This window comes from Aphis gossypii, chromosome 3, assembly GCF_020184175.1.
Source record: "Aphis gossypii isolate Hap1 chromosome 3, ASM2018417v2, whole genome shotgun sequence".
Lineage (NCBI taxonomy): Eukaryota > Metazoa > Arthropoda > Insecta > Hemiptera > Aphididae > Aphis > Aphis gossypii.
This window is the reverse complement of record NC_065532.1, coordinates 32636063-32657557: the sequence shown is the minus strand read 5'-3', so window position 1 is coordinate 32657557 and position 21495 is coordinate 32636063. Positions and strand designations below refer to the sequence as shown.

Here is a 21495-nt window from a genome sequence, read left to right as displayed (position 1 = left end):
CCTCGAGATGTGCAAGTGTGCACTATAGACTATAGTGAAGTTATACGCGATATATTTACTTCCTGTATCTTCAGAACCGGAACCAGGAAATATTATAATATAATTAATAATTATGTGCCTATGCGCGCCTGTGAGTAAACAATAATCGTATAATATAGAATGATTTTTTAACATAATATGATACATCATTATTTAATATTTTAGAAATTATTTTTTTATATCAATATATGGTGGTGGGGAGGGGGCTTTAGCTAGGCCGCGATAGGCGTTTTAGTAAGTATATAGGTAATCATAAGCGCCGTGGGGGCTGAAGGGGTGCAAGGTGGTGCACTCGTGTCTTGTACCCCCCTGGGTTTTCAAAAAATAATAGTTTATAATATTATATAATATATAAAAGAATTGGAAATCAGTGTACCTATACCATGCACTATGCAACCCCTTGATAAAAATTCTGGCGACACCTACAGGATAACTATATAAAACTATAAAAGTAACAGTAACAAATTTCTAAAATAAAAATATATTATTTATTTCAATATACTAGTTGGTATAATAATATTATATATACCTAATACCAGGTAACTCGTTCGTAATCGTGGTCGAATTTGTGTTTGTAATAACACTAACAACTGTTAGAAACTTATTTATACTGTAATTGTTCTTACGCAATTCGTATCTTGTACGTCAGTTTGTTTTTTCTACGGTTATTGATCGCAACTGCAATGCTGCATAAACTCGTTTGACAACGTTGAACACCACAAGAGATGTATCTATAAGCCTAAGAGTAGGATGTTATAACATTAAAAACTCTAAAAATAAGGTGTAAATGTATTTTAAAAATATTAAAATATTCCTTTAAACAATAAATAAACAACCGTCGAAGTAGAAAAGTGCAGTAGGTTAAGGAATATAATAGCATATATGATCACAATACAGTTTTTATAAATCATTTTGAAATCAGAAACTTAAAATGTTTGAAAAAACAAAAATTTGGTATACAATTTTTTGGTAAATTCAATTCTGTTATTGTAATTACAGACTACTACATAGTTAATATTGCGTTATGTTATTTTAAGCAATTTTGTAATTTAATAGACGAAATAATATACAACTCTAAGCATAATGTATAGTATACCAACCAACTAATTTCCTGCAAGTAAATACAAACTAAAAATACCTTAACTTTTTTTGCAGGATTTTGGACAATTATATTGTTTCCTGAATATAATTTAAATCTGATCGACATACTGGTCTCTTCGACATAATACTCTGTGGAAAAATCCTAGGAATTTTTCTATTCGGTTACATTTTTGAAGTGAAAATGCGCGTTACAAGGAGTTGGTCAGTGGTTCATTGGTAGTCTTGCTTCGCTCTTGTAAGTTTGTAACTTTTACACTACCTTTAAGTTTTGTCGGGCACCCCTAATCACATTAGTTTGTCTTCAAAATTAAAAAAATCATCTTAAAATAATACAAAGCGCAGTGTTAATATAGCTAATGGTAGTCGAAATAACAGAATTAAGTTTATACGAAAATCGTATATTTACTAACTTTTTTTTTTCAAAAATAGCGTACTACCGTGAAGTTTCGATGATAAAAATAATCACCCATCTATAAATATATATATATATGTGTGTATAAATTATTATATTATCCAACTACGAAAACGTATCGGATTGGCATTATGCTCCTTCCCATACGACTCGATGAAATGTTATTATGTGTACACTTTCCCTCCAAGAACTCGAGGCTCGTCTATAAAGCTGACTAGGAGTCTGACGGCTCGCGTATTGCTCGACCGTCTTTCGTGCGCAACACATACACACGCCTAGTAAATAATCACTTTGTACTGCAACAATAATATGCGCAACGCAGTCATACTTTTACTGGCCGCGTTTTCCGCGGTCGCTAGGGCGGCGATCATCAGGACAGGCGGCGTCGAATTGCGTAAGTATACACATTTTAAACAGACACGTATTATACAATCGTAGATATACCTTAGGTAAATATTTACATTTATATGAAAAAAAAATATATATATTAGCTTAAACACCGACGGTCATTAGCGAATATACACATTGTGTCATGTATAGTGTATACAAGTCACAAATATTAAAGTGTGTTCAAAAACAATACCTAAGCAAAGTTTAATTATTTTTAGAATTTTCTATTTTTTCTTACTAGAGATATATTATTAATATTGAAATATTTTGGAAATTTTGAGTTTTGTTGATGTTAGATTTTTTAAGCTTTTCCTCGTAATTTTTAAAACTTAAATAGTTTTTTTTTTTTTTATTAATTGTGTAAAATACAATTTTGACAGAAATATTAAAACATCATTGCAGGTATCATGTTAATATATTATAATATTTTATTATACTACTTTGTGGGTATTGAGGACTATTCACGTATAATGTTCTATTTTTATCATAAATTGTTCCTTGTGTAACTTGATCTATTGTTATTTATTCATTATATCATAATAATTTTTAAATTATAGTTATTACTTTTGTTATTAGTCTATAGGCACATGTTTTCATTATTATAATAATATTTTATTAAAAGAGAGGTGTCATTAAAATCCACAAAATAAATAATAATAAATAATGATATCACTGTAATATGCTGATGGCGCAATCTTTGTAATTTTCTTTTATTGTTTTCCTTTCAAGTTTTCAATAACTGGTATAACCGATTCCATGTAACAATGTTATATAATTTATCGTTACGTGTGGTATACCATGGTCTTTAAACAATTGTACGAAATTAAAGACACTAAACATTTTGTGTCTACTGTCTTCGCGGGGAGTGCGGAAGTCGGAATCGGTGTATTCATATTACTGTAAATTATTATTATCTGCCGCTTGAACGAACACACATAACCGTAGTTATGTATTATCAATTTTTAAACTGCATTATTATTTTAAAATTTGAGCTTCGATCACTATACCCATGTAAAACAATCAATCGAGTTTTCTTAGAAACCGGTTTTATTTGTTTTCAAAAAATGTTATCGTTTAAAAATTATTTAAATTATTTGTCTATTAAATATTTAAATGTTATCTTAACTGTATATAATATATATATATATATATATATATATATATGTATTTATATTATTATTATTATTTGCCTAGTACCAATATTTGGATTTCTATAAATATTATCTATACATAAACCATTAGCAAATTCAAAAGCTTAACCACAATAATAAGTTATATATTTATATTTATATGTTGTTACTTATTGTGAAGCTGTGAATTATGAATTAAAACGGTTATAATTTTCTCAACTAAATAATTTTCACTGCAATATTTAATTCAATGAATATAATAACATGTATACTGCAAATAAAATATATGTAGGTAATAAAATTAATTTAATAAAAAAAAATTAAATAGTATTTAACTAGTATTATATTGTATAATTTGCATTTATAAGTACAATATTAAGTTAAACTTACAAAAATGATTTTACTTTTTAAATATAATATAGATATATTATAAGCTATAACTGACTATAATACTTAATACTTATACATTTTATAAAATATTGATACCAATAATACCTAGAATAATATGAAATACGTATATTTTATGATTAAAGTGGACAGCAATAAAGTATATAATTACAAATATTCAAATTAATTCAATGTTTCTACGATAGAAATACTTAAATAATTTATAGGTATAGGCTATAGGTATGACTATATTTTAAAGTATAGTAATTTATACTTATTTTATATTTATGCCTCAGCAATCTGTTTTCAAACATTTTAATGAATAAGTTATTCATATTTAAAATATCCAGTTTTTGAATTTGTGTACTTGACATAGTTATAAAAACATTTAAACGTTTACTGAGTAAGATTTTATAAAATAAATAAATAGCTACAAATACTGATTTAATATGCATTATTATACATATTATATAATATATTTATAATCAGTTATAATGTTATGTATGTACAATATACATAATATATTGGATTATTAAAACAGGAAATATATGAAATCGGTCTCTGAGTTAAAATAAAGTGTACGAACTAGTTTTAGAAAAATATTACTTAACATTATAGATTCAAATTGGTTTCCATAGCTAATAATATTAAGATCTGACAACAGTATGATTTTCGACTAAAAATATACTCAATTTTTATTTACCTCATAAAGTCATAACTAACCAATAGTTGTTATGAATCGTTTTACAGAAAACATAATTTATAATTTATATATTCTATAACGGACACAATGTACAACTTGTTGCTTATACTTGTACAGAAATTGGCTATAGTTACAGACAGACATGTTAACCATAATTATACGTATTCTATAGACACTCTGTATGTGTAAAATGGTAAAGAATCTGCGTGTGATACATTGTAGGTTCAATATTACATATTCATTTTTCAGCTATAATCTAAAAAGTTGGGAACTAATAACTGCAAACTACCCGGAAACCAATTCAGTAATTGGGAACCAATTCGCCATAGGTGTCATTAAAACTAATCAAATATACTCGAATATGGCCTATGTGCAGTGTATTTAATATATATAAAAATCATCATTACTAATAATTTATTTATTGTTTGAATTTTTCTGTACAACCCAAACATCCTAATCAAGACACTATATCGTGCGGTATTGTATTCGACTTACGTATTAACGTTTTATGATTAAAAAGAACTTAATTATACTCGTTTGAGATGCATGTCGTTCAAGTGTTCAACAATAATTGGCACGCAGCTGTGTCGGTAAATTGGTAATCACGACCGTCCTTTTCCTTGCAGTTTACACGCAGATATTATCGCATTTTAAAAATTATAATCTGGTGAGAGTTTGTTAAATGTTCTCTAGAAAAGACAGTGAAAATATAAAATTTCATGCAAATGCAATGAAAAAGTGCAAGCCATATTATAATACCGCGTATCAATCTATATAAAAACAAATTTATACGCATTGATTGTTGTCATCGCAGGGGAAATTTCACATTCACCGATATTACACACACACACATATATTATACATATATATATATATATATATATATATATATATATATATATATATTATGAGTTACCATGATAAAATATTATAATAGGACGTACAAGTAAAAAAATTAACGGTTTCACCGTCGTTATAATATAAGTAAACTCAGTAGGTAGCGTTACACTTTCATTATAGGTATATATTTAGCAGGAACGGAACAATGACCGCAGGTTATAGACGTGATCAAAAGAACAGAATATTAAAACGAACACAAAAACATTTAAATAGGTAGACATAACCGACATACATAAGCGGTACGACTATATGGTTGTCCATAATATATATAATGTAATAAATATAACTTATTCAATTTGAAAGTGAATTTCAAGTAAAAGTTGTTTATTATACAATAAAGCATGAATAGTGTGCGAAAGCTCAAGTCTATTATATTTTATTGTTTCTTTTTAGTTCAAAGAACATAATTATTTAGCTTAAAAAGTAAACGTATGTAACAAGTAACAACAACATTTAATTTAAATTTTAAAGTTTAAACTAATATTTATTCCATATTATCTTTTACAAAGGAAACTTACTATGAAATAAATAATAATAAATTCTTATTACGCTAGTTTTTTTTTAACTTGTCCGGATGCGTATGGCCCTGAAGCATAAATAATTATGTGTACGTCCTCTCAAGACTCGATTAGTTGAGACTTGGTACTGGCTGGTGTCTATACGTACAATTATAATATATCATACTACGCACAAACTTTACCTGAAGGTCAACTACTGTACAATATAATATATATATACACACAAAAATGTGTATACCTAATAAAAACATCATTACATTATACACGCAAAACGCATCATTCGATGAGATAATAATATAATAATAGTAATTTAAAATAAAGATTTAGCCATGGATTATTAATTATTACGCTTGAAACATATTAATATAATATTATACACATTATAGAAAAGTTAAATGAGCTATTTTAAATTAAAAAATGAAAAATATGAAAACCGACTAATAAATACATTATTTTTTCTTATTAATTATTATTTATACTTAAACTTTAAGACGTTCAACTGAATAATTCATCAAGTATATTTAGTAACTAATTGATATAATTATTTGTACATTTTTTGTTACAGCAACTTATTCTGATCCATGCAAAAGAAATGATAAGGATTTCAGTGGTTGTGTAAAGAGAACTCTTCAATACTTGATCCCAAAATTCAGCAAAGGTTAATATTTTCATACTTTACTACTTACTACTTTACAAATAATTCAATTAATCATACAATTTTTAGAGGGAATTCCACAGTTAAATATCACATCTTTGGACCCATTCTATTTAAATGAATATCTTATGCATTTTGAGGCTACACAAATCGAAGGAAAAGCTCTATTTAAAGATGTTTACAATCATGGTTTAGGATCTATAAAAATCGTCGATGTCAGGTAATAATTTTTTTATAGAAATAAACAATTAACTACTATGTTTTTCTACTCCTTAAAGTTATTTTGTGCATTAAATAAAAATATTTGATTATCAAAAATCAAATATTTAGCAATTAAAAAATATATATTTTAATTTCGTGCATTTTAAATTGATTAAAAATATTGGTCTTAGATCACTTGTGGAAGACCCAGAACAATTAGAATTAGAAGTTGATTTTTACATGCCAAAAGTAATTTCTAATGGAAAATTTAAAGGCGAGGGAAGAATTGGCCAAATGCCACTCATGGGCAAAGGCGTATTCAACGTAACTTCTTGTAAGCATAAAATCACTCATGAGCAAATTATTGAAATTTGATTAAATAGTAAAAACATTGAATTCAATTTTTTTGCATAGATGATGTGACCGGTTCGTGGATGTTAAAAGGCAATGCCGTTGAATTGGACGGACAACGTTACATGCGTATCAAGGACGTTGGCATGAAATTAGACATTGGAGACATGAAAATATACGCGACCAACATGATCAATGGAAGTCCTGAATTGAGTAAGTACTATACCAGAATACATCAGAATTGCGATTAAATATCGTAAAGAGAAAGCTATCCATAAAATATAATACGTGATGTTATTATTAATATTCTAGGCCAAATGGCGTTAACCTTCGCTAACCAATTTTGGAGAGTGATATTCCAAATCATGATGCCATATGCCGAAGAGGGTTTCGAAAAGATCACAAGACCCATTCTCAACCAAGTGTTCCTGGAGGTTCCTTATGACCAGCTGTTCCCACCCAACCGCAAATAAACTCTCCCAACAAAATCATACATTTTTTTTTAATTTACCTTAAGTTTTTCATTGTGACCTGTGTTGTAGGATTATAGTATTTTCTTACTGTATTGTAGGTGTAATGAGTTTTTTTTTTTAATAATATTATAAAACGCATCACCGAAAAATGGAATTTGCAACCAGTAGAATATCTGACCAATGTTATTTATTATTAAGATTAATATTATATTTTGTTCTAAGCGACGTAAATAATAATTATTTAATAACTATGTTATGATATAAGTATAAACCTTGTTAAGAAATAATCGATGAATTTTTCTTTCCGTTTATTCACCTTCATCGCTCCAAACCCTACATGTATATTGTGTAATGTAATTATAATTTTAGCCTATGCGATAAATGAAAATATATGAAAATAACATGACGTATACCTAAATCTTAATTAAAATGTAATCGGTTTATTAACTATCATTAACGTTTAACAAAAACGTATTGCGTGTTTCTGTAGTCTGAACTGCGTATATTATTATTTAATTATGTTACTTTTTCATGTGTATAATGTCTGAATGGTAATTATCCTGTAACTGAATAAAACATCCAAGCAGACTACAATATTCTCTGCTGTAGCCTCGGTTCGTGGGCTGTACATCACATGTACTCAGTATATTAGTTATAAAGTAGCTAGATACCTAGGTAGGTACACTGACTAAATATCATTCGTATTATTTTAAATATTCTATTCACAACAATGTAATGTAATATAATCACAATATATAATCACATTATATGTGTGATTAGGATTCATAGTCGCAGAAGAGGACGTGTGCAGTGTGTCTAACCAAAGTTATCATTTATAACACAGATCACAATTATCAAATTACCAATACTATAAATGTATTGACATGAATATTTAAGTATATATAATAATTGGTTAAAATTTGTAACGTTACATAAACGTGTATTTCACATAATATATATTATGTTACGTTATTTTCATTCTAATCTATAATGAATGTAGGCTATTCATATATTTACAATTATGAAACAATATTTTCAATACGGTTTTATAATATATAAATATATAATCAATAATCATTGACATAATACACCGGACACACGTGACCATTTATTTATTTACAATTATTACCTTGACTTTATTACGTATTTTAATTTATACTTTTGAGACACGGGTACTAGAGATTTTAATAACTGTAAAAACATAGTAACCTAACAGTGGCGCTAAAATTCGTATTAAAGTCCTAAATTCGTGAAAAAAAGTAATAAATCTGATTATACCTATCGTGACGAGAGTGACGATAGCGTTTGACGTCGTCACGAATAATTGTTCTATACTTTTATCTTGGTATCCTTTGGTACCTACCATCTATGGGTCATGGGTGAACCGGTATACATTATATTAAACCTTAGATAATACATTGTGTATTATCTAAGTATTAAACGCATAATTATTACCATAGATCAATTGTATTAATTGGTGAATAAAATAGTTTAAATATTTTTAATGATATTTAAGAACTTAAACTTTTAAGTGACGTTTGCAATTTGCAATTTGCATACAGCATATACCGCCTAACAATAAAATGCCAGACAAATTAGTTAAAAATGTGTGTTTATATGTGTTGTTAGTTTGATGACAACGAAAATTATCAATTTCGAAGATACGAGTATAATACTATAAAATATTATACTCAAACTTAAGAAGAGCATGAGCATGAGGAACCGCGTGGTGGTAATGAAAACATTTCTGGACAGAAATCTTCCATCGATTCTAACACGTGTGTAGCATTATCGGTCATTTCTTTTGGCAACATGGGGTCGGGTACCATAACCACTTGCATACAGGCCGCTACAGCTGCAGTCACTCCATTCGGCGAGTCTTCAAATACCAGAAACTATTATACAACATTCATACGTGTATAATATTATTAGAATGATCATTCTTTTTCAAAATTGAATTATTAACAGAGTATGATAATTAGTTGCTAAAAGTATAAAAAATAAGATGTTTTGCAAAACTGTTTTAGAATTAAATTTATTTTACATCAGTGATATTTTGTAAAAAAATATTGTACAGGTATTAGATTAAAATTGAAGAAATAACATATTATAACTTAGTAGAGGTTATAATATATCTACTGTCAACTAATATATCAACTAAGTTCATTTTAAGAAAATTATTAAAAAATTAAAACTAATTTTTATTGCAGATATGCCTTCTTTGTTTTATTCATGAATAATATGTAAAAATCAGAAATATTATAATTTTAACTCTTGGTTCTAATGCTCAAGTTATTTATAGTTTATGTTATTAATTAACGTTTATATGAGCTATTTTTTTGTAGAAAATGTCAACAATGTGATTGAAGTGGCATAGATTACATATTATATATCATTTTGTTCTCTGTCATAGTAGGTACAGATTACTAAAATATTAAAGTATTTAAGTAATAACTAATAGTTATATTTAATATTTAAGTGTAGCGCAAATTAAATGTTGTTTTTATATTTTGGTGAAGATTACATACGTATTTAAATGTACTTAATGGTATTACAAATTACAAATACTAAAATCAACACAAATACCATCTGCTCTGAGATCGAATTGAATAGTTTACGATACCAAAACGTCATTTAAAATTTAAAATAACTATAAGAAATATATACGAGTGTCGAGTACACAGTTTAATTTCAGCACTATTGCTTATAGTTTTGTAGTGAATAAGTGAAAATGATTATGCATATTATCATAACCATTATCAGCATAAATCTACCATCAAATAAGTATTTAAATTATGTAAACTATAAAATCATTTAAAAATTATTAATGATTCCTACTTATAAATTGTAAATCGTTTTTGTTTTTCAGCTATATAGAAAAATATAAAATACTTCGTTTATAGAGGTAAACTAAAAAATGTCATGATTTGCTTATTATAATTACCTTGTTGTTCGCGGGGTTTCCCGGAAACCTGGAAGCACATATATTGAATATGTCCGGTGCTGGCTTGCCGTGTTTTACTTCTGGATCGGAAGAACCGGTGACCACGTGATGGAACACGGAAAATATATTTTTCAGATGACCCGTTTTCAAGTGGTAACTTTTCTCTGAACTACTCGTTGCCACCGCCATCGGTATCTTGTGCCGACAGAAATATTCCAAGAGATCTCTGACTCCTAAATGGTTAACACGTAATAGAGATATAATTCAAACACTTTCCCCCAATTCTCATTTTTTTCAAATATTATGGTATTTGGTTATTTGAATATTCCTTTTCCATTTTTTTAGAGTAGATAACTAATTATACTATATGTATTTTCCTTGAGATTGATGTGGGCACACTGCACACTTTTGAATCTTTTGATACATATATTATTATTTATTATTTTGGTTTTTAATAATAATTGTATATTTTTTAGATTCTGAACGGAGCAAGAAATGTATTGGTTTTACAATGGTATTTATTTCTTTTTTATTCTGTAAACGCTTTTTCTCCCCCTAAACTTACTCTAAAATACAAGTGTAGCATATTTTCTGAAAGGTAATGTTCTTGATCTGATACTTTAGAGAGGTAATTTTTCGATTTTCAAAATGATACTCGAAATAAAAACGGTTGAAGGAGAAAAAATGTACAACTTAACGATTATGTAGTATAAAATAATTACGGCTTTGTTTATCATCATAGAAACGAATAAAATTAAATAAAAAAAGATCCCCTCGTCTGCTCAGAATCGTTTTTTATCGAATGCAATCATATTACATTCAAATCGAATACCTATAGCAAAATTACACTATCCTGTCCAAGGACCGAATGCACGATGGATAAACATCCACCACCGAAATGCGCTAACCTACTTTTTTTTATTATCTATTGTATTTAGAGAAAACGACAACACAAGTGGAAATACAAAATATTATAAAACCTCTCCTTAACAGAATCACTAGGCCCCAACATTTTTTTCCGTTTTAGCGAGGTAGAATTATATTATATTATTTGAATCGGGACGACTATTGTCATTTTTTTGTTATGAGGAGGATTCCGTTTAATAGAGCAGTGATGGGAAACTTTAAGTTACTAGAGGGCCAATTTTTAGAAAATTAAAATTTAGCGAGCCACATCATAGAAAGCAAAAAAAAAGGTTAGTAGTTCATAGATATAAATTATGAGTTAGTTTTTTCCCAAGATAAAGTATTTGTTTATAAATTATAATCTGCTATTCTGTGTACCTTCCTAAGTATAGTATTTTATTTTTATTAATCTAAAATATAGATATAGTACCTATGTTCAATCTAATGAGTGATTTTCAGTGGTCCAATCTCAAAGTCCGATATTAAAAATAGGTATCTATTATGATAGGGTGAACGCGCTATAATAAATTATTATTTTCTACAAATATACTTCTTTGAAATAATTAATTTATACCTATAACTATGCAAATATCAACCATTAAAAATTCTAAATATTATTTTAGCGATTAAGTACTATAAATAATAGGTACCTACTAACCATGCATAAGTTGTACGTTTCGTAGTTCTTTTTCTTCTTCGGTACGAGCTAGTTGTAATAATTCTTCGGGTGTTAAATTTAGTTGCAATCTGTCGATAATCAAAATAGCAACGTCCATTTCTTGTTTTCCGAGGATTTGTATACGTAAATCATCAGGAAATTCCTTACCATAATCTTTGGCGATTTTCGTAAACGTTTTTTTATGAATCCGTTCTGTATCTAAATTTTATTGTACAACATAATAAACTTACCTAACACCCCGTATTTTATTATTTAGATTTTAGATGTTTGTTTCAACTTTCATTATTATCATTCTTAGTTAGTCATTAAATGTAAGGTCAGTGTTTTACTGTCAGAGGTTGCCTCTAAATAGTGGACATTTTCGATCACTGAAATTATGTTCACTTCTCGGAAGGTTCTATTTAGAGGAAGTAAATTTTTGAAATTCATAATAGTAATAACGCTTACAAAAAATAATATGCGGTAGGTTAAATTAAATTATAATATTATTATTTAATTTTTAATAATACAATTATTTTAATATTTTTAACAATATATATTAAATGAATATAAAAAGAAATGCATAAATGCCTAGATACAACTCAACATCATCGTGTGATGTTTTTGATGTAAAATTAATGTTTTATAAGTTCATTATCGTTATACTACTGTAAACGCGTTATTTTGACGTAATTTTTTCATTATTTTTAAATTAAGATTAAATAAGGTATCCACTATTCGGAGGTTTCATTGTCTATACGTATATTATTATTTAAAATTAATTATACTACAACACATAAGCATATTCACTTACCTAACAGAGTTCCATCCAAATCAAAAATGACATGGGTCACAGGTTTAAATGATGATCTATTCATTGCTGAAACAGTCAAATATCGATTGGACAATGTCTATAACTGTACGTACTATGTTTAACAAATTATATAAGTTAAATAAGTTCTTACTATGAAATTATATGATATAATGGTATAAGCAACAGAATACCAAATTAAAATGTATTTAATATTATGAATAATATTATAAAATATACTAGATACGGTATGAGCAGACAACTTAACAACTGAAAACTAATAGTCAGTAGTTGTGTATCAAGCCACTATTTATTTATTTTTATTCAATCTTTAAGAATGTAATGAAGAATAATTACATTTTTTAAATTAAGATAACCGAGCATATTCGTGTGGTAGTCTGTGAATTTATATTTTAAAATAAAATTCAATAAATATATAGATAGTAGTCATAGACCATCATAGTAGGTACATATAATACAAATATATATAATACTAAAATTACAATAAATTTTTCTTTTATACATTTATAACTAAAACATTAATGTATATTAATATAGGTACCTATATTATATATTAAATATATAATAGGTATGTATCATTCATTCATAATGTGACATTACAAGTAAAAGAATACAATATTAAGCTATTATAATTATTAATAAATCATCATCTGTCTTAGTACCTACCTAGTTTAGTAATGCTGTAAATTTGTTGTATAACCATATTTTATTATACTTCTATTTAATAGGTATTCTCTCGGGTATATATTGTATTTCAGTGATTTTTGGATCACTTATTATTTATGATTTTTTCTTATTTTTCTATTTACGATATTTAAAGAAATGTCTGCATTTTTCGTTTAAAACAAAATCAAACCAATAAAGGTTTAACGTAATAATTTACATTTTAGATTCTGAGCAGTTCGATGAATTTATTGAATACAATAGTTAATACTTATTACTTATTAGTATATTAGTTTTATAAGGATATATTTGTTTTCATCAACTCTAAGAATAGTATAAATGCTTCAATTTTAAACTTACTAGTTTCTAATTATGTACCAATTAAATCTAGATATTGGGAGTAACAAATTAGCAATTTTAAAAATGATCAGAAAAAACTAAAAATAAATTACGGAAAAACTTATATTTATGAGCAATACTAATTTTGTACAAAATCAGTGTTTGTTGTATTTTTATTATTATTATTATTATTTTTATTTTTATTTTTATTTTTTTCACCAAATAATATTGATATAATAGAATTAACACGATATAATTTTTGATCTCATTATCCTTTTTTTAAATTTTCAACTCTGTTAAAACTATTTTCGATTTATGTAAGATAAAATATTTTTTATGAATAAAAGTACTTAGATTACTTAAGATTCTGAGAGATGTGACGAATGTATTGGTTTTACTCTGATGAATTTTTTGGTGTACGTGTTCAGTGAACACGATCAGTATAGTCCGGGGATAGATAACTTATACTGGTCAAGAGCCACATGCGGCTCTTGTTATAGAGCAAAATGTGCTTGTGTCTTGTAATGAATCAAAAATAAGCTCACGTTTTGCTATTGATGAAACTTTACCTTATAATAATATATTAACCTGGATGTTATGGTCAAGTACCTTTAACGAATAATAATTGATGAGGCTAGGAATAGCTACAATCCTAACTTTACTTTTATTATAAGTTTAAGCCTATATATTATTACGATTAATCGGGATCGTGAATACAGGTTTATAAATATTATTTATTTTACACTTTTAATGTTACACCAGAGTCTGCGTTGTCTTACTTAATAATGATATTGTTACCCTAGATATATAGTTATATATTAATATATTCTCTTACCTGATAGTTCGTCATAGACAAGCTGACAATTGGAATCTGAACGAATACCTTGGTATTGAGGAAGATGTTTAAATGAAATCAAAGCAGTAGTGATTCGGTTTTGAACAAAAATTTACAACTTCACGACAAGATAAAAAGTCAATGATGAAATTAAGTTAAATAAGCTTTTTGCTTTAAAGTAAGACGGTGTATTAGTTGCACTGAACTGGATGTTTGATGGAAGCAGACTGAATTGAAAATGAAAGAGGGGACTCTACTTATAGTATCGACCTTTTGACTTGTTCCATAATAAGTTATTATCATATATTTTTATGAAATAATTTTTTGTAATATAAACATGTTATTTGATATAGATATGATTAATAAATATATGTATTATATATGTATAATTATTAAATGGTGTGGAGTTTTATATAATTTTAATGTTTAGGGGTACAAACAGTTATTAGTTTTTAATATATTGGTCTTTAAGATGTAATTATTTATAGGCTAGGTATGTAGAATAATATCATGGATTTTGGCTTATGAAACTATTGTTAATAAATACAGTTGTTTGTTAAACATTAGTATTTTAATAGTTAACAATATTATAATGATATTAAATTATGAAGCTGAGTGGCGTAATAATGTGAATACCATTACAGTTTTATTTATAAAATCAAAATTTACTCATTATTGCTATGAACTAAAAATGTATTAAATTATACAAAATATATTTATAATCATTTAACATTTTGATTCTTAGCATAATTTTATTATATTTATCCATGTAGTTTGCGAACACGTTCATGTTGATCACTCCATGATCTACTATTCTAGACTAATTACAATTTTTTGTAGTTAAAAAAAGATATGTAAATTTAAATCAAATATTTTTATTTTTATGCAAATAGTAAATTTGATATAAGTAATAACTTTGAAAATACATAGGTACTTAACTTAAAATAATCATGAACTAACAAAATATGGTGGTAACGAAAACATTTCCGGGCGGAAATCTTCAAAGGAGTTTAACACATACGTAGCGTTGGAGCTCGACATGTTATGCCATACTGTCAGTATGGGATCAGGTATCATGACCACTTGCATTCCAGCCGCTAGAGCCGCAGTCACTCCGTTGGGCGAATCATCAAACACCAGGAACTTTTTTAGACATATAATGTTTATAATAATTTATTGTAAATACCAAAATACCTATGTAATATGTACATATCAGAGAAAGCATTATCTTTTAATATTATAGATTATTATAAAACGATTTCAATAAATCAGTTCTAGTATGTATAAAAAAGGATGTTTCTAAAAAAATTTATGAGATTAAAATTGTATAAAATTAGATTTTATATTAATTTCATGTAGCAGTATTTACTATTTTTGTACAGAATTAATTAAAAAATAACATAATTTTTAAAAAAAAGTGTTCTAGAACTTTGAAGAAGCTATTTTTGTACTGGTTGTTTATTTTTCCGATATTTATAAGTAGAAATAAAAAGGCGTGACGTGTGAAAGAATCATAACATGTAAATTATAGAGCCATAAAAAAAGTGATTTATATGATTGTAGGAATCATGATGAAACTGAACTAGATGAACTGTTTTTTACCCCAATTGTTGCAAAATACAAAATATTTTATTTAAAGCCTTAGAAGAAAAAAATTTTTAAAAATATCACATTGTACTAATTGTAATACCTCGCTGCTCATGGGGTTCCCCGGAAATCTGGAAGCACATACTTTAAAGATGTCTGGCGCTGGTTTGCCGTTTATTACTTCTGGGTCGGAAGAACCGGTGACTACATGATGAAATACTGAAAATATGTCTTTCAAATGAGCCGTTTTTAATCGGAAACTTTCCTCTGAGCTACTCGTTGCCACCGCCATAGGAATTTTCTGTCGATGGAAATGCTCCAAAAGATCTTCGACTCCTAGAAAATTAACAAATATTAAATATTACCTTATATAATATTATTAAAAAATATATGACTTTTATGTTATAATTTAACAATAGTTAAAGCTTAAAACAAATTATTGTGTATGTTTTCGTCCATTCAGTTGGTTAGGTTAGGTTCCATCCATTCAGGGGCGTAATTACGGGGGGATTAGGGATTTAGACCCCTCCCCAAACTTTTTTTTACTGCAAACATTTGATGAAAGTATTGGTAATGAGTAATGACCATTCAAACTATACTCTCATTTCCAAACTAAACAATTTTGTTTACTTAAAATTAATAAAATACCTATAGCTAGGCTATAATTAATTAGATGTAGGTATTATGCTTGTGAGTTATGGCAGATCGCAGATTAAATTAAATTATATTATTATATGATACTTCAACGCAGTCTACGTTAACTCAGACAGTCCGAACATTTGTATACTTGTATTTCCGATTCTTAAAATAAGACGTGCTGGTTGTTATCGTGAACACACCCGAGCATAGACAAATATACTAACGATATAAGTAGGTATACACATTACATACTCGCGCCAATGCACAATAGAACCCTTAACAATGAACCATACTTTTTTCTGATGGTAATTAGATTCCTTGATTATATTATATAATATGACCGTATGCGAGTTCGTGTTTAAATATTTAATCGTTTATTGACAGTTGTCACTAGTAGCCAGTAGGTACTAGCTACTAGGTGGTAAATAGTAAACACCAAACAGTACCTAAATGATAATACTTGTTATACATATTATTCATATGAAATAATTTTATAATTATTCAAACGTTATAAGTTATACAATGGAATAAAAAAGGAAAAACACTTACTTCTTATTTTATCAAAAAAAAAAAAACAATTCATTTGATAAAATTATAATTGATGATCATATCAAGATGAGAATGACTAAATTATACTCAATAATCTTTTTTCTAATTACTTGAATGTGATTATTACTTATTAGATTAGTAATTAATAATTAAATCCAATAATTAGGATAAGTTAAATGGATTAAGTATGATGGTGGTCCATAGAGACATTAAAGTTAATCCTGAAGATGTATGAACCTGATGATATTTTTAAAAGACCAAGGAAATTTCAAATTAGATCTAGTTTTATTTAAACGCTATAAAATATATAATATTTTTATAATAACTTGTATTTTTCAATCAACTAAAATTTTTTTTTGTATTCTTGTGGAGTGGGGGTAGGTTACTGTATGAGGTGTACAGATTTTACTAAAACGTATAATTCCCTCCCCCCCAACCAAATTTCTAATTACGCCACTGCGTCATTAACAATTTCTTTTTTAAACATTATTATATACCTAGGTTTGGCTCATTGTTTTTATAGAGTAAATAACTATATTTAAACAAATTTTATATAAGTTTTACATAGACACCCAAGGTTAGTTTGAGTTCACATTTGCTGAAAGCGTATTATTATTATGGTTATTGTGGTTTAAATGTTTAATAATAACGATGTTTTCTTTTCATATTGTTTTTTTAAGTGTAAATTGTAATATATTATTATATTATTGTCGTATCTGGAGAAAACGACCACGAGTGAAATTTTTGAAATACCATATATTATAATATTTAAACAAATAACTGTTAAGGCTTATAAATCGTTTATGAATCATGATTTACTATGATTTATAATTATATACTTGGCGTATTTATATTATGATGAATATTGTGAATATTATGAATACTATACTCGTTTGTTAATATGCTATGTAGAAAATATTAATAATATTAAGTGATGATGACATCAAAACAAGGTCGACAAACAGAATGAAGAATGATAACCATTTATTGCCCTTCTACCATTTTACTCAGTGCTCACCACAAAAAAAAATTATAATAATAACCACATTATTATGATTTTTAAATAATATACATTTAGATTTTTCTAAAGGTATTATACACTAAAAAAACAGAATTAAATTTAAATAATATAATATACACTCATATACTCATGTCATAAACTCGGAACCATTTATTAATTGTATTCGCTTTCCACTCAGTAAATAAAAAAAAAACATTTGGCTAAGAGTGTTCTATAACCTAAACATATTTTAAAGATTAAATATAAAGGTACAATAGGTACTATATTTACTCACCATACATAAGTCTTGCATTTTTTAGTAATTTTTTTTCCTCGTCGCGAAATTTTTGTAATAATTCTTCGTGTGTTAAATTAAGTTGCAATGTTTTAATAATATAATTAGCAGTATCCATTTCTTGTTTTCCGAGAACTTGTAAACGCAAATCATCAGGGAATACTTTACCATAACCATTGACAATTCTCGTAAACATTTTTCTATGAATCCGTTCCGTATCTAAAACACAATAATATAGGTACTATAAAAATTCATAAACAATAAACCCACTATCGACACTATAATCATAATAAATTGCACAAAAACATACTTATAATAATTTATATGTATACTGTATACACAATATAGTAGACAATTTAAATATCAAATGTATGTGTCAATTCAAGTTATTAAGTACAAATTGCTCAACTTTATAAATTGGGAAATACAAATTATTTTTTTAACGAAAAATAGTAATTTCTCTTTGATGTCTGTTGCATTGTAAAAATACTAATTCCCGTTTTCAGATAAATTTATAGTATTTATTCTATAATTATTATATTTAGCTGACAAAAATCAACGTTCAAGATTTAAATAACTTTAATAACGACCGCTATTTAAATTCTAAAATTTTGAATATTCCATTAGGTTAGATATTACAGCGAATATACTAATCACAATTATTTTTTTATGTATAAAATATTATAATTAATCAATAATAGTTTGAAATCGAAATTTATGAAAGATCTTCTCCAAGCCACTCTTCCATAGAAGCCTTCAAACAACAAAACAATTTCTATACCTAAAGAAAGATAAAAACATTATTCAGACCAACAATGACAAATTGAAATTTGTTACTTCCAGAATACCAACCGTCATTTAATTATTCAATATAATTTTTTAAGTTAAGGTAAGTATTTAATCTACTATAACGGTTAGGTATAGTAATTACTAATTAATAACCTATTCGATTACTGCCTACATTTTGGATGCCATCAAAAAATAATTTTATAGTGATCCAAGATGTAAATATACTACTGCAATGAAGTCAAACATTCTTTTTTCCATCCATTAAACTATTAAAATCACCGACGACTCCCTTGTCTGTCTCTTCAGAAAATTGTCACATTTAGCCGCGGATCGCAGTTGCCAAAAAAGGTCTACTCAAAAGGAATTTAAAAAAATCATAGACACATATTACTTATAAAGATGATTTAGTTGTTAAGAAAAACAATTTTTGTACTTCTTCATTAAAATACCCTGATATTGTAAATACTAACTACTAACGCATCCTCTATTTCCAAAAATATGAAGCTTACACTTCTCTTAGCGATAACAAATTGATAACTTTTCTAGCTTAAAAAAAAATTTTAAAAACTACTACTTTTCCAATTCTGGAAAAATAAAATATAAATCACTCTTTCATCCTCAAAAAAAAAAAATAAATTACCTATCAATAGAACCATATCAGTCTTTTCCTAATGATAGTTGGAACTCCGAACTTATTTAAATTAACTTCCAACCAATACCACGTCTTGTAAAGTTGTAAATCAAAATAGTCATAAATCATGTTTTGCATACTTACTTAATTTTATTTAATATACTATATACACTAAAATCCCTTATACATTCATACATAATTCTCTCCCCAAATTTAAAAGCAATATTGAAATTATCATTTATAATGCGGTTATTTTTTTATATACCTACGCTTGTTTTGTCATGTACAATTTTCTTATTCATTGCGTATATTAGTATTTATTTTGTCTTTGTAGAATATAATTGTTTATTATTTAGGTAGGTAGGTACAATATAGGTAGTTACAGGCTATTATTGATTATTATTAAGATATTACTTATTAGGTATACGTTTTCATTGGTACTATATATTAAATTATAATCAAAAATACAATGATAATAAATAATAACACATAAAAATAAGTGATTCTTAATTTTAAATATTTTGTAGTTAGACAGCTTGGGGTGCTAACACTATGCTATAGCTTATAGTTTTCGCAGTCAACTATATTTTGTATTATTTATTTCATCTACGGGGCTAAACTCTAAATTAATTATTAAATTTAAGTAACTACGTAAGTATTATACGGCTTATCAGACTTAATATAATTTTCTAAATAGTTTATAAGCACACATATTTTACTCACCTAATAGCGTTCCATCCAAACCGAAAATGACGTGGGTTACAGGTTTAAATATCGGTATACTCATTGTTGAAACAATCAATTAATGTTAAATACACGATGTGATGATGTATTGATGTCTATAATTTTGCGCACAAGTTCATAACACGAAATAATATAATATAGTACCTATACGCCAAGGTGTATCAGAGTAAGATGTCTGCTGTTTAAAATTAAAACATAAATTTAGGTAGGTAATGGATACGGAATGAAACAACTAAAAATTGCTAAGTTAATCAGCTGTGTCTACGATCGCTCGTTATTTTATATTCCCGCGATTTTTTAAATCTTAATTATTTCTAAATAATTGTGTAAGGAGAATCCAGACCAAGATAACGGGTGCGAGGGAGAGGGGGATTTTTATAGGCACACATGATAGAGATAAAATTAGAAATATTAACTTTAATATAGTCTTTACTCCTTTTTAAAAGTATTTATTTAGGTAGGTATATTACAGTATATACATATATTAGTATATTACTTTCCACAGTCTCGTACAGAACAAAAAAGTATTTTATGTAGTACCATTACTACCATTTAATATAGAATAATAATAATAATACTATACAGTTATGTTACAATTTAGGCAATTTAGCTTATAAATATTCAATATAAATAATGTAATGATTTAATAGTTTATACCTAATGTAAAATCTAATCTCCTTAACAATTTTACAAATACATTAATTATTTTATCAATGTTATCAATTTCTGTATCCTTGTGTGCATGTATTAGAGCTTTCGTGAGTCATTTTTGTTCTTAGCCTACTTCCAAACAAAAGCCCTCAAATTTGTTTACTATATTTTTA

At 26.9% G+C, this 21495-nt stretch overlaps 2 protein-coding genes across 2 annotated transcripts; one reads left to right on the top strand and one right to left on the bottom strand.

Moving 5' to 3' along the window:
• The first annotated feature begins 1777 nt into the window (after nt 1–1777).
• LOC114131433 (protein takeout-like) lies at nt 1778–7547 on the top strand. Its single transcript, XM_027996643.2, has 6 exons — nt 1778–1946; nt 6146–6238; nt 6305–6455; nt 6628–6770; nt 6851–7000; nt 7100–7547. Exons 1-6 carry the CDS (start codon nt 1862–1864, stop codon nt 7258–7260), a joined length of 783 nt encoding a protein of 260 aa, XP_027852444.1. The 5' UTR covers nt 1778–1861; the 3' UTR covers nt 7261–7547.
• Nucleotides 7548–8855: 1308 nt separating this feature from the next.
• LOC114131432 (uncharacterized) lies at nt 8856–20869 on the bottom strand. Its single transcript, XM_050203845.1, has 8 exons — nt 20651–20869; nt 18508–18726; nt 16128–16360; nt 15388–15580; nt 12583–12648; nt 11769–11987; nt 10205–10437; nt 8856–9155 (listed from the first exon to the last, which is right to left on the bottom strand). The coding sequence occupies exons 1-8, from the start codon at nt 20712–20714 to the stop codon at nt 8958–8960; spliced, it is 1425 nt and encodes a 474-aa protein (XP_050059802.1). The 5' UTR covers nt 20715–20869; the 3' UTR covers nt 8856–8957.
• Between the last annotated feature and the right edge of the window lie 626 nt (nt 20870–21495).

Bases quoted from the DNA above. Each gene is read 5' to 3' on its own strand.
- LOC114131433 (XM_027996643.2), top strand. From the start codon at position 1,862: ATGCGCAACGCAGTCATACTTTTACTGGCCGCGTTTTCCGCGGTCGCT. The intron at 6,456-6,627 runs GTAATAATTTTT...TATTGGTCTTAG, and splicing joins ATAAAAATCGTCGATGTCAG to ATCACTTGTGGAAGACCCAG. The intron at 6,771-6,850 runs GTAAGCATAAAA...TTTTTTGCATAG, and splicing joins CGTATTCAACGTAACTTCTT to ATGATGTGACCGGTTCGTGG.
- LOC114131432 (XM_050203845.1), bottom strand. From the start codon at position 20,714: ATGAGTATACCGATATTTAAACCTGTAACCCACGTCATTTTCGGTTTG. The intron at 16,361-18,507 runs GTGAGTAAATAT...TTAATTTTCTAG, and splicing joins AAATGCAAGACTTATGTATG to GAGTCGAAGATCTTTTGGAG. The intron at 12,649-15,387 runs GATTATTTTAAG...TGACTGTTTCAG, and splicing joins ACCATATTTTGTTAGTTCAT to CAATGAATAGATCATCATTT.